General features: G+C 48.3%; 1 protein-coding gene across 2 annotated transcripts in view; it reads left to right on the forward strand.

Annotated features, from left to right (window-relative positions):
• Positions 1–12,112, forward strand: part of CPNE5 (copine 5) — a 192,129-nt gene that overhangs the window by 104,469 nt on the left and 75,548 nt on the right. For both annotated transcript variants that reach the window (XM_054028328.1, XM_054028329.1), the window contains exons 11-14: positions 5,360–5,401; positions 5,791–5,866; positions 9,507–9,560; positions 10,642–10,703. In XM_054028328.1, coding sequence (XP_053884303.1) covers positions 5,360–5,401; positions 5,791–5,866; positions 9,507–9,560; positions 10,642–10,703 — 234 coding nt within the window. The remainder of the gene's footprint in view (positions 1–5,359; positions 5,402–5,790; positions 5,867–9,506; positions 9,561–10,641; positions 10,704–12,112) is intronic.

Consider the following 12,112-nt stretch of genomic DNA (forward strand, 5'->3'; position numbering starts at 1 on the left):
CTCCCAACCCCCTCATAACAGTCTCCTGAGACAGTCACAGATCCCCGGCTCACTCACCAGCTGGAAACGCCTGTCACACACTCTGCCAGAGTTCCAGTTAGGGGGCAAGGCTGATAAATTTGCTTACGATTGTGTGTCTGGGGGTTGATGGCTTTGGGAGCCTAATTGCACTGGGGAAAGTGAATACACAGGGAGCCCTCCAGCTCCCTGGAGCTAATGCTCTGGGGCCAGGTCTCATTCTCGACAGCCTCTGGGGATTAGCCTTTGGAATGGGCTTCAGCTAGTTTAAGAGCCTCTTGAAGCCAGTCTGCCCAATCAAGGCTCTAGCCAGTTATAGCCCACAGCACTGTAGCTAGCTAGTAAGCTGGCTAGTTAAATAGGTGTTATGGATACGCAGCAAGAGAACAAGTCCAAAGCTGTTATAGAGCAAGAAAGGTACTGCAGACAGATGTAGCATAGATATGGTGCTGTAGGTAGATGCTATAGTTAGACATGCCACTGTAGGTGTGACATATATCCAATACAATGTGTCATACGATATGGTGATGTGATCGATATACATATACATGATAAATGTGTCATACACATGATATTATATACTATGATTTGTCACATAATATGGTGATATGATAGATACAACATATACATGGCATATTGTGTCATATGATCCTCTGATATGAAAGATGCAACATATACCTGATAGGTGTGACATACATGATAAATGTGACATATACACGATATGACATATCATATACATGACAGATGTGACATACACACCATATGGTGTGTCATATGGTGATGATCTATACATGCTGAGTGTGACACATACGTATTCCAGAATGCTAGATATGACATATGCCTGAAAGATGTGATGTATACATACTCCAGAATGATAAATGCAACATATAGATACTCCAGAATGATGCTGGAGATTATTTAGGGAGACATAGTGCATTATTGGAGGAGGATTTTTTTGCATCTTTCCTCCACACAATTCAAAGCTCTAAATTAATGCATAATAAATACATAAACAAATAATACCATCATGGATGTGCGTGTGGGGGTGTGAATTTGAGTGTTAACATAGCCAGGATATGTGTCTCCTTGTTTTGGACCCAGTACAGTCTTCCGTCTGTCTCTTCCTAGATTGTTAGCCATCCTGCTCACTTGCTGAGCTGGGTGGGGGAGCATTCGTTTCAATTACTTTGCAATCCTGGGTGTTTTTCTCTGAGGGTCTCCCAGGAGCACATCCCTCTGGATCAGTACTACCCCCTTCTTGGGCTTTGTTTTTTATTCACAATGGGAACTCAAAAGGAAACAATGCAAAGCCCAGTCCAAGCCTTGTCTCCTAGCTTAGCTGCTCCTCCTCAGGGCTGCTCAGCCCACACACTAGGACCTCCCTCTCTATTTAGACATACCCATCTCCCTTATAGCTGCCTGGGTAAAGAGCCAGCCACTTCAGAGAGCTAGAAGAACCCACTTAGGGCCAGATTTACAGAGGTATTTAGACACCTAACAATGCAGAGATACCCCTGAGCTGCTTGGGCACTTTTGTAAAATCCACTAGGTGTACACCTGCATCCTTTGTAAATCTGGTCCTTACCCTTGTCCCAGCCAAACTCTGATACAGCTCCACCCCCTGAAGCCTCCTTATCCATCATCCTCTCCCATCTTTATCTTCCAGCCAGTCTGGCAAGAGGTTTTCACAAAGGTTGACAGACTGACCCGTACAGAGTCCAGCCCTGGGTGCAACTGCAGAGGCGAGAGGCCCCTGACGGATGCTCAGTGCTGACAGCTGCTTGGGGCATGGTATCGCTGTTAGGGCTGGAGGTGCAGCCAGCTCCTTCAAGAGAGCAAACGTTTGGGGCTGACTGTCTGTGTGTGACTTTAAATGTAATGTCAGGGCCACTTTGGCGTCACAAATCTCGCAGGCGGCTTCATGCCCATCACTTCAGCGCACAGGGGAGGCCAGCTGGGGAGTTTAGCAGAGTGAAAGGGCAGTGGGATCTGTCTGACTTTCTGTGTCTCTGGGAGTGTGCAACCCAGGGGAGTCAAAATTGGGTCTCCCACTGCTCTGGAGAGTCCCTAATCACCAGGTCTGAGGTATCCCGAAGTGGGCCTTTCTCAGTCTCCCCAATAAAGTGTTCCACTGGGTATAACTAATTAACTCTAAATTGGGCCACACAGCATGAGAATGACTCTGGAGCCCAGGGCTTAAGGCACTTACCTGGAAGATCCAAGTTAAATCCCTTGCTCCGAGCACTGCTATAGGCTGAGGCCCCGAGGGTACATCTGCGCTACACTGTCAAACCCGCAGCAGCAAGTCTCAGAGCCCGGCTCTACAGATGTGGGCTCATGCTAGGGTGCTAGGAATGGCTGCACTGGCATCGTGACTCGGGCTCTGCTACCCACCCTGTCGACCAGGCGCCGAGCCTCGCTGCCAAGAGTTTGAAAATGCAGCGTAAGATGCACCTAAAGGCAAAACAGGCAGGGATTCTGCTGGGGAGTGGTGCCGGCTGGCATCTGGACTTAGACAGCTGTGCGTGTGCTCAGCTGCTGAAATTCAGGCACCCGAAGGACTTTTAACTGTGGAAATGTAGTCACCTCGGAACTTTAGGCACCTCCAGGGCCAGGCAGCAGCTGAGAATGGGGTAACAGCTGTGCCCTACCCCCCCATGGCGGTGAGAGTAAATACAGTAACAATTACGAGGTGGCGGGGTCAGATAAGGACCTTAGATCGATGATTTACAATCTTGTGCTGGTAAGAGTATGATAATTAATGGCGGGACACCCAGCTCATGGGGCATTTGACACTCGGCCCATCTTTAGTGGAAATGATGACTCATTAATCAACTTATCTGCTGTGATTTAATGGACAGAGCAGGAAGGATGGGGAATCGGGGACCCTGCTTCCATTCCGGACTCTGTCACAGATTTGTTGGGTGGCTTTCAGCAAATCACATTGCCGCTCTGTGCCTCAGTTTCCCCTGTAAAGAGAGGCTGCTAATATTTACCTAGCTGAGGCTGAATGCTTGCTAAGCTCACTCCCCGCTCCCTCCAGACAGGGTATCTCTGTTCTCACCACTCTGTCTGTGTTCTGTGTGTCTATAGTCAGCACTGGCTGGACCCGATTCCCGTTAAGCAAGAAATTCTTACATTAGATGAGGCAGGTTTTTCCTTACGGGAAATAGGATCAAATTCAATAAGGACAAATGTAAAGAACTCCACTTAGGAAGGAACAATCAATTGCACACATACAAAATGGGAAATGACTGCCTAGGAGTACTGCGGAAAGGGATCTGGGGGTCATAGTGGATCACAAGCTAAATATGAGTCAACAGTGTAATGCTGTTGCAAAAAAAGCAAACATCATTCTGGGATGTATTAGCAGGAGTGTTGTAAGCAAGACACGAGAAGTAATTCTTCCGCTCTACTCTGTGCTGATTAGGCCTCAACTCCAGTATTGTGTCCAGTTCTGGGTGCTACATTTCAGGAAGGATGTGGACAAATTGGAGAAAGTCCAGAGAAGAGCAACAAAAATTATTAAAGATCTAGAAAACATGACCTATGAGGGAAGATTGAAAAAATTGGGTTTGTTTAGTCTGGAGAAGAGAAGACAGAGGGGACATGATACAGTTTTCAAGTACGGTACATAAAAGGTTGTTACAAGTAGGAGGAGGGAGAAAAATTGTTCTTCTTAACCTCTGAGGATAGGACAAGAAGCAATGGGCTTAAATTGCAGCAAGGGCGGTTTAGGTTGGACATTAGGAAGAACTTCCTAACTGTCAGGGTGGTTAAGCACTGGAATAAATTGCCTAGGGACGTTGGCAATCTCCATCATTGGGGATTTTTAAGAGCAGGTTGGACAAACACCTGTCAGGGATGGTCTAGATAATACTTAGTCCTGCCATGAGTGTAGGGGACTGAACTAGATGACCTCTCGAGGTCCCTTCCAGTTCTATGATTCTATAAACCCACCTGCTTCAGGGCATAAAGCAATTATTAGTCACACAGGTCAAGAAGAAGCTTCCTGCATGGGCAGGTTATTCCATAATTATCCACTGGGGTTCTGCCCCTTCCTCTGAAGTAGCTGGTACTGGGCACTGTGGGAAACTGAGGCTAGATGTCCCCCACTCTCTGATCCGCTCTGGCGACTCCTGGTCCAGGGCAGCTCTGTGGAGATCTCAGGGTAGCAGTCACCAGCCAGCACTCTGCACCTGGTGACCCATGGCTCCTGGAATGATCCTAGTGCCCTCCTCTGCAGCCCTGCTGGTCTCTGGAGCATGGTGGGTTCACCCCACACACTTAACTCGTTCGCCTGCTTCCAAACAAGTCCAAACAAATTATTAAAATGATTTTTAATTATCCTCCCGACTCCTGCGCTGGAGATTTAATTAGTTTATTTTGACTGTTGCGTGGGTCGTCCGTCCCCCCCGCCACCACCACCACCATTTTTTTGGAAGTGTATTTTTAGCCTCAGTTGCCACGGAAACGTAGACACCAGGGCCAAGCCAGTCACAGATGGAGACAACACACGCAATCCACCCCCTCACTTTGTTTCCCCGATTGAAACAGCGCTTTGAGTATTAACTCCTTCCCTGCCCACTGGGTGCAGCCACTGGCTTCTGACCAATGTCTGTCCACATCGGCTGGAGGGTTCGTGCAAAAATCTCTGCTCCCTTGCGTAAGCATCATGAGCGAGGGTGTGTTAGAGCTGTGCTGATCCATAGGGGTGGGAGTCTGGTACGGCCTTTCCCCATCCCCGGGCAGGTCGGCACCTCCTGCCTTTAGGTCTGGGGGGCCCTGGTTCACACTTGTGCTGAACACCACTGGAAGCTCTGTGCTGAGCTATTCTAAGGTGCTGCAGAATTAGGCCTGGCCCAGAGACAGGTGATGGGAATGGTTAGAGACCTACAGAACCACAGAAATGTAGGGCAGACAGGACCTCAAGAGGCCAGCTAGTCTAGCCCCCTGGTGAGGCACAATTATACAGAGGGCTTGAAAAGAAAGTCCTGGTTGCCTTAGTGAGGAGGCAATGAAGAGAGGGCAGGATAAAGGTGTACAGAGAAAGCAGATGGGGAGCAATACATAGCACAGACCAGCAGAGGGATGAAGAACTTACAGGTCATAGACCAGGAAAGTAGGAATGTGTTGAGACCTGGGAGGCGATGGAGAATGGACAAGGCTGTTCCGGGCTGCACAGAAGAAGACTCTTGCAGCAAAATTGAGTGAAGGGCCAGAGAAGATGCTGATGCTAGTCTAGGCTGTGCATGTGGGGGCAGAGGGATGATTTGATCTATCCTTTAGTGAAATCGTCCCACCCTGACTCTGGCAATAACTATGGCACTGTGTCTTGCAGGACCATCAAGGTGGAAGTGTACGACTGGGACCGGGACGGCAGGTAAGGGGGACTCGCTAGAGCTGTACAAGCCTCAAATCTGCCAGAGCAGCCTAGGCACTGAAGTGCAGTGACTCTATCCAGGGCCAGATCAGGGCCATTGTGCTGCAGCCATTACTCATTCTGTTTGCAGAGAGATGCTTTGTCAGTGATCCCAGTGCACCAGAGAGGGAAAGACAACAGGAAAAGAGAGGGGACTGAGAAAGAGACAGCAAGGAGGGAAGAAGGAGCTTGAATGCACTCTGCAGTGGTGGTTCCCCCCAGGACCCTACCCCCACTTAGCAGTATGGGAAAGTTAAGGTGGTCATGGCCCCTTGACACCTGGGCATGACCCCCAGGCCGACAATCCATCACTAGAGCATTTCTCACAGAGCTTCTCTTTCCATGCACAGCCACGACTTCATTGGGGAGTTCACAACCAGCTACCGGGAGCTGGCCCGCGGGCAAAGCCAGTTCAACGTCTACGAGGTGAGTGCAGACGGGGCACCCCCAGAACCCATCGAGAGAACTAGCCAAGCTCTGGGCAGCCAGGCTGCCACTGTGTTGGGCCACGTCCTTTCCACCAGCCTTGTGCGCTCCCATGTTGAGAGGCAGTGTAAATCAGGAGTGATTCCTGGGCTAGATCCTCAGCTGGAGTAACCTGGCAAATGTCCAGTAACTCCAGTGGAGCTACGCTGATTTACACCAGTTGAGAGTCTGGCCAGTGGTCACCACCAGTGTGACACCATTGTGAGATCAGGGCTGATGATTGCCTAGTCCCTTGTGCAATTGTTTGCACCTGTGGAAAAGGAGTGACAATGGTGTCAAATACCACCCAATCGGTTTGCTGTCACACACTGGCTGCCCACCTCGGATGGCCTGGATTCACTGCATGCTGACATCACATGGGAGATGACTCTGATGGTCTCTCCTAGGTTGGAGAACATCTGACTACAGGGCAAGGACCATCTTAGTGCTCTGTGTTTGTACAGCACCTAGCACAGTGGGGTCCTGGTCCGTGACTAGGGCGTCTTGGCACTCCGGTAATAATAAATAACAATAATTGCAATAACAAAATCAGCACACGGCTGAGTCCCTGCTCAGGGGATGGCCAGGACTGCCAGTGAGCAGTGATGGGCATCAGAAAGCTGCGTGGGGAACTTGAGACTGGAACAGTGGTGGATCAAGGTGCATCGGCAGAACTGAGTGTGTGGGGTGTCCAAGACTGAAACAGCAGAAGGTGAGGGTGCAAGGGCATTGGCAGAGCAGGGGATGGGGGGGCTCAGGGCTGGAACAGAGGGAGGACAGCTGCTCAGGACTCAGGGCATTGGCAGGAAATTGCTCAGAAATCAAGATGTTTCAAGCCTCCTCATGGAAAAATACTGTATAAAAGCCAATTATTAGACATTTCCCGACAGTAATAAATAATACAAACAAATTACTACTGTACAACCATAAAGGGATTTTACCATGGATACAAACCCATCTGTGAGTTACTCCGGGATACTCCCATGTTTCTGTTTGCTACTGGGCTCTGCTTATCATAGCTCCTTGGCTGCAACACCTAATTAAACCTTCCAGGAGGCTGGGGCAGTCTCAGGATCCAGGAGTGCAATGAACTAGCAATGGGAAAGGAGACTAGACACTTCGGTGAGGGTGACCTTGTGGGCCAGATGCTCAGCTGGCATAAAGTGAAGTCAATGGGGCTATGCTGATTTACACCCTCCAGGGACTCGCCTAGAAATTCATCCTCGCACTAACTGAAGTCTGGACAATCCCGGTATGTCAGCACCCTGGCCACAGTTTACCCCAAGCGATGTCATCTGGCCAGAACAGAGTGCATGTAGCTGCCTCACCAGTGAACTCATTGGGGTTAGTACTGATGCATTCTGCCTGGTGGGGCCTGGCCGGTGTTTCTCCACATGGCTCACCTGGAGGCGAGGCTGGGTCTGGCTGTTTACTGGCACGCCACAGCAAGTAAAACCTGAGGCGTATTTCATGTCAGCTGAGCCAGGGTGATGCTGTGCAAGTGGAGACCCGGAGCAGGGCCCAGAGTAACCGTGTGCAGTCTCCAGGCGGCTTTGGCTGCTGTGACTCAGCATCGCTCCGTTGACTGAAGGCCTCTGTTCTTAAAACTCCCCATGCAGATGGCAGAGCCGGTGTGTCAGCGATAAGCAAATCCGAGCAACGACCCCATGGCTTTGAATCCCCTGTGTTCTTGCGCTGGGTTTCCTTCCCTCTCACAAAGTGCTTTGTGCACTCCCCATGCCTTAACTGTGGCAGCTCCCTTTTAATATCATCTGATGTGACGTTTCTAGGCCAGCTTTCAGCATGGCCGCCTGGGCTCTGACACATTATTAGTGTCCCAGCATGTCCCTTCGCAGGCTTTCAGGGCTCCCTCCAGCGGGAGGAGGGAAGGGAGTGAAGGGGAGGAATGGGGGAGACTGGCGTATAATTTGTTCAAATCATTAATTCCTTTTGTTCCAGATGAATTCCCAAGATCTTATCAAAACGGATCATCATGAAGGGCAGGGGGAAAAGTGATTTCAGATTAGCTCTTTTTGGAGATAGAGTAAAAATGTAAATTTGCTGGCTGGAAAGGCCATGTTCCTGGTTATCACTGAGAGCCCCGGGGAAGCCAGCAGAGCTGCTGGGCTGGGAGAAGACCAGGACTTGCTGGAGAGGGCCAGATGAGCAGTAGGGTCAGGAGATCTGGGTGCTTTCCCCATCCCAGGTGTTGGAAGGACCTGGGCCCTTATGGAGCAGTTGGGTTGTGGAAAGTAGCATGGGCAGTTTTGTCCTGCAGAATTTGGACATTTGAAGAGTGGACTTTCTGGCCAAGCTTTTTCAAAGAGGCCAGTGATTTTGGGCACCCAGCTTGAGATGTCTTAAAGGGACCTGATGTAAGAAAGGGCCCAACACCAGTCCTCTGAAAGTCAGGCCCCTTCAAGATGTCTCCAAGTTGGGTGCTCAAAAATGGAGGTATCCCAAATCACTAGTCACTTGGCCTCCACGTCTAACAATGTGGACAGTGCTAGTCTAGCCCTGAAGAAGGCTGGCCCAGTGGTCAGGATGCTAGCTGGAGACTGGGTTCAAGTCCCTTTCTCCTCTATGGAATCCGTGTGAGATGCTGGGCAAGTTACTTCTCTCTGGGTCTTAGTTCCGCATCTGTAAAATGGGTTTGATAGCCCTGCCCTGCCTCACAGGGGGTTGGAAGGGTAAATATCGTAAAGATTGTGAGGTGCTCAGATTCTGTGATAATGGGGCCATGCATGCACTTCGAGAGTGAAATCCCCCTCTGCAGAGAGCCAGCATGGGGCCCGTGCACCATTTCCATCCTCCATAAGCCCTGCTGGGAGGACTGTAAGTGGTACCTATGCCTCCAGCTGAACCTCGGCACAGGGTGACTGCTCCCATGGGGCTTGTCCCTCAGCTGCTGTAGATCAGCAAAGCTCAGCTGAGTTCAGCGGGGGCTACCCCAATTCACGCCACATTGCGACTGGACTGTCAGGGCTGAAATCTCTTGATAAATCTTTTCCTAGCATTGGGACCATGCTTTGGGACAGAGAAAGGAAACATTCTCTTTAGTAACAGAAATATTGTTATGTTCTCTGGCATCCCCAGGGCTGCTTAAACTAGACGTAAAGAATTGCCTTTGCTGAGAACTGAATATGTTGCTTTAGGCTTTTCTGCCTCCATCCTTATCTCTGCTAAGAGATGGCTATATAAAGATCAGAAGCAAGATGGGTTGTTTTTACTTTGCTGATGATAAGTTTTTTGGGAGGGGAGGGGGAAATATCTCAGACTAAAAATAAAGATGAGCATCCAGATAATTTGGAGACTTGTTCTGATGTCCGAATATCTGACGCGATGGATAAAGACAGATAGAAAACACTGAGAACATGTTATCAATCAATCATATGCCCCTCACTTGGAACACTGTATTCAGTTGTGGTTATTCACTCTACAATAAGATAGAGCAGGAAGAAGACACACTGATAAAAATGGACAACCTCCACCATCACTATTGCTGAGGGACCTATGCCAATGGTGTCATTTGTGCTAGCATAAACAGGCTTCACTTTGTGTCGCAGGTTATTCAGTCTCTTCCATTTCCTTCGTCTTTCAGGTGGTGAATCCCAAAAAGAAAATGAAGAAAAAGAAATACATTAACTCAGGAACAGTAAGTGACGTTATTTTTCTTTGGGATTTAAGCTATCCAGGAAGGTAGGAGATGATTATCCTTGGCTGGCGAGTTGCCCAATGGCAAGCTGCCATGCAGAACCAACCAATCAGAAGCATTCTTTCCCCGACAATATTTCCTCTCCATGTTATGCTTTGATATGAAGGGTCAGAATTTTCTGCCACATCACTAGAAATGTGGAACCACTCAGTCACCAATCAGCTTCTTGTGGACAGATTTCTCTTCTGATCTTATAAGCTAAGGAGGCCTGATCGCTGTCAGATCTTGGATGAGAGACATCCTTCATATAGTGAAACTTGTGATTCCTGTTGAATCACCAACCCACTGAAACTAATGGGCCCTCCCGGCAGACATGAAACAAGAGCTGGTTCAAAATGAGGTGGCAGGGAGGATCCATGATGACAACCAGAAATTCAAATTTCAGAAGATTTCAGCTGAAAACCAAAACATTTAAATTTGGAAATGCTGCCGCAGTGCCTTGTTGGAGCTGGAGTTTGGGCATCTCATACCTCCATCCTCTTCTATGGGCCAGGCTTCTAGGTTGGTATACATCTCCCATGATGCACCACGGTTTCCCGTCTTGGAGAAGGGAAGTGTTACTTGGGCGTCCCTGGCTGTGGGGCATCATGGGAGATGTAGTCCTGCTGGAAAATCCAGCGCATAGAGAAGAATGGAGCATGAAGTGACTGAACTACAACTCCCATGAAGTGCTACAGTATCATTTCAAAATCAGTGTATTTTAGTTCCTAGGGTGATTTTCCAAGGAATGCAGACATTTTCCATGGAATTCTGATATTTTCACCCACCCCCCCCAAAAATGTAGGCGAAAACCCAATTTTACACTGAAAAATAGCTTTGACAAAAAATGTCCTACCAGCCCAACATGACCCACATTGCCAGAGAGCAGGGTGGGGAAGTTAACTCCTTCCTTGGGCTGACGGGAAATCGATAGTCTTCAGGGGTATCACACTAGCACCTTTCCTCGGCACTCAGCACTGCACCAGTGATCCCTGCTGTCTCGGGCTCTGTGTAACGTGCCACCCTGTCTCTTGGTTCCGAGGTGACGCTGCTCTCATTCACCGTGGAGTCGGAGTACACCTTCCTGGATTACATCAAAGGAGGGTAAGTGGGTTATGGTTTCCTTTCCTAAACAAACGGGATCCTGGCGCTGACCAGCCTGGCTCCAGATGAGGATAGGACCACTGTCTGTTTCAGGACAAGTGAATTGCCCAGTAATGCTGTTTTGGCTTGTGATGATGATGGTGTAGCTACCAAGAAATCCCATTGCAATGTCCAGTGTAAATTCAGGACCCTTCCAGCTAACAAGGACTCTGCCTGAACTTCCCAAGCCCTGAGTGGGCAGTACAGTGCCTGGCAAAAACGGATCCAGCCTCTGCTGCTTTCTGATCCTCTTAGGCCCCAGCTACACTAGAAAACTGAGCCACTGTCATGCTGTTGGGAGTAGCTCACGACCATGAGTGCCTACCTCAGGGCACTGTCAGAAAACAGGGCAGGCACCCCAAACTTTTGGTATGTTCTATAATTAGATTTCACCAAGCTAATAACAAATATATACTCCTGGAGTCTTACCATAGAGTCACAGTCGTCTTGCCACCCAGACAAACTGGACTTAGTGATAAACTTACAAGAAAAATCACACAATGTTCAAGTTACTTCCAGTCCCAAGAGACCAGTCACTAACCCCAGATCAATTGTTACCCTAGATCATACACCAAAGACAATGCCTGTAACCAATCCTGTATTGAACTATCTAAAGGTTTATTAACTAGGAAAAAGAAATGAGAGTTATTTACAAGTTAAAGCAAGCAAATATACACAACCAAATGATTCACATCTAAATCCTAAAGGTGATAAAGTTGTAGTGATCTGTCAATTCAAACTGTCTTTCAGGGCAGACCCAGAGGTAACCCGTGGGGATCTCTGTCTCAGTTTAGAGTCTCTGGCCCTGTCAGAGTTCAAACAGTGAAGAGAGAGATGGAAAATTTTCCTGTGGTTTTGTTTTATTTCCTTAATTCAGCTTCCAAGTCCACAGGATGAACTTCCTTGGTAGCATTTCCAAAGTGCAAGAGGGCCGCTAACCAATCTTTTTTATTGCGATGTTCCTTAAGAGCCCATCTAATTTTAACCTGGGTTCAAAAGTTCAGAGCAAACATTTTCAAAGTTATGAAGCAAAACTTACATATTTCCTTATCGCATGGACTACAAACAGTGCTCGTGAGATTAATGTATGTAGCCACTTACAAGCATTTCAGAGTCTAAACACTAACTGCATTCATAGAAGACTAATACCTATTTTGAGCAAAACTAACATACAGGTGATTAGTTTGCCAGTTCTAAGCTAATGCCTGCAGTCTGGGCAAGTGCTGGCATCTGGCCTGCCAGCATTACACACTGCTTATCAAGGGATCCGTCTGATGTGCTATTAAAGTCTCAATCAAGCTTCCTCTAACAGTGCTGAAACTAGTCTGTTCCCATCTGCACTAGCAGACCAGCTGTTGGAGGGGCCAATT

This window comes from Malaclemys terrapin, chromosome 4, assembly GCF_027887155.1.
Source record: "Malaclemys terrapin pileata isolate rMalTer1 chromosome 4, rMalTer1.hap1, whole genome shotgun sequence".
NCBI lineage: Eukaryota > Metazoa > Chordata > Testudines > Emydidae > Malaclemys > Malaclemys terrapin.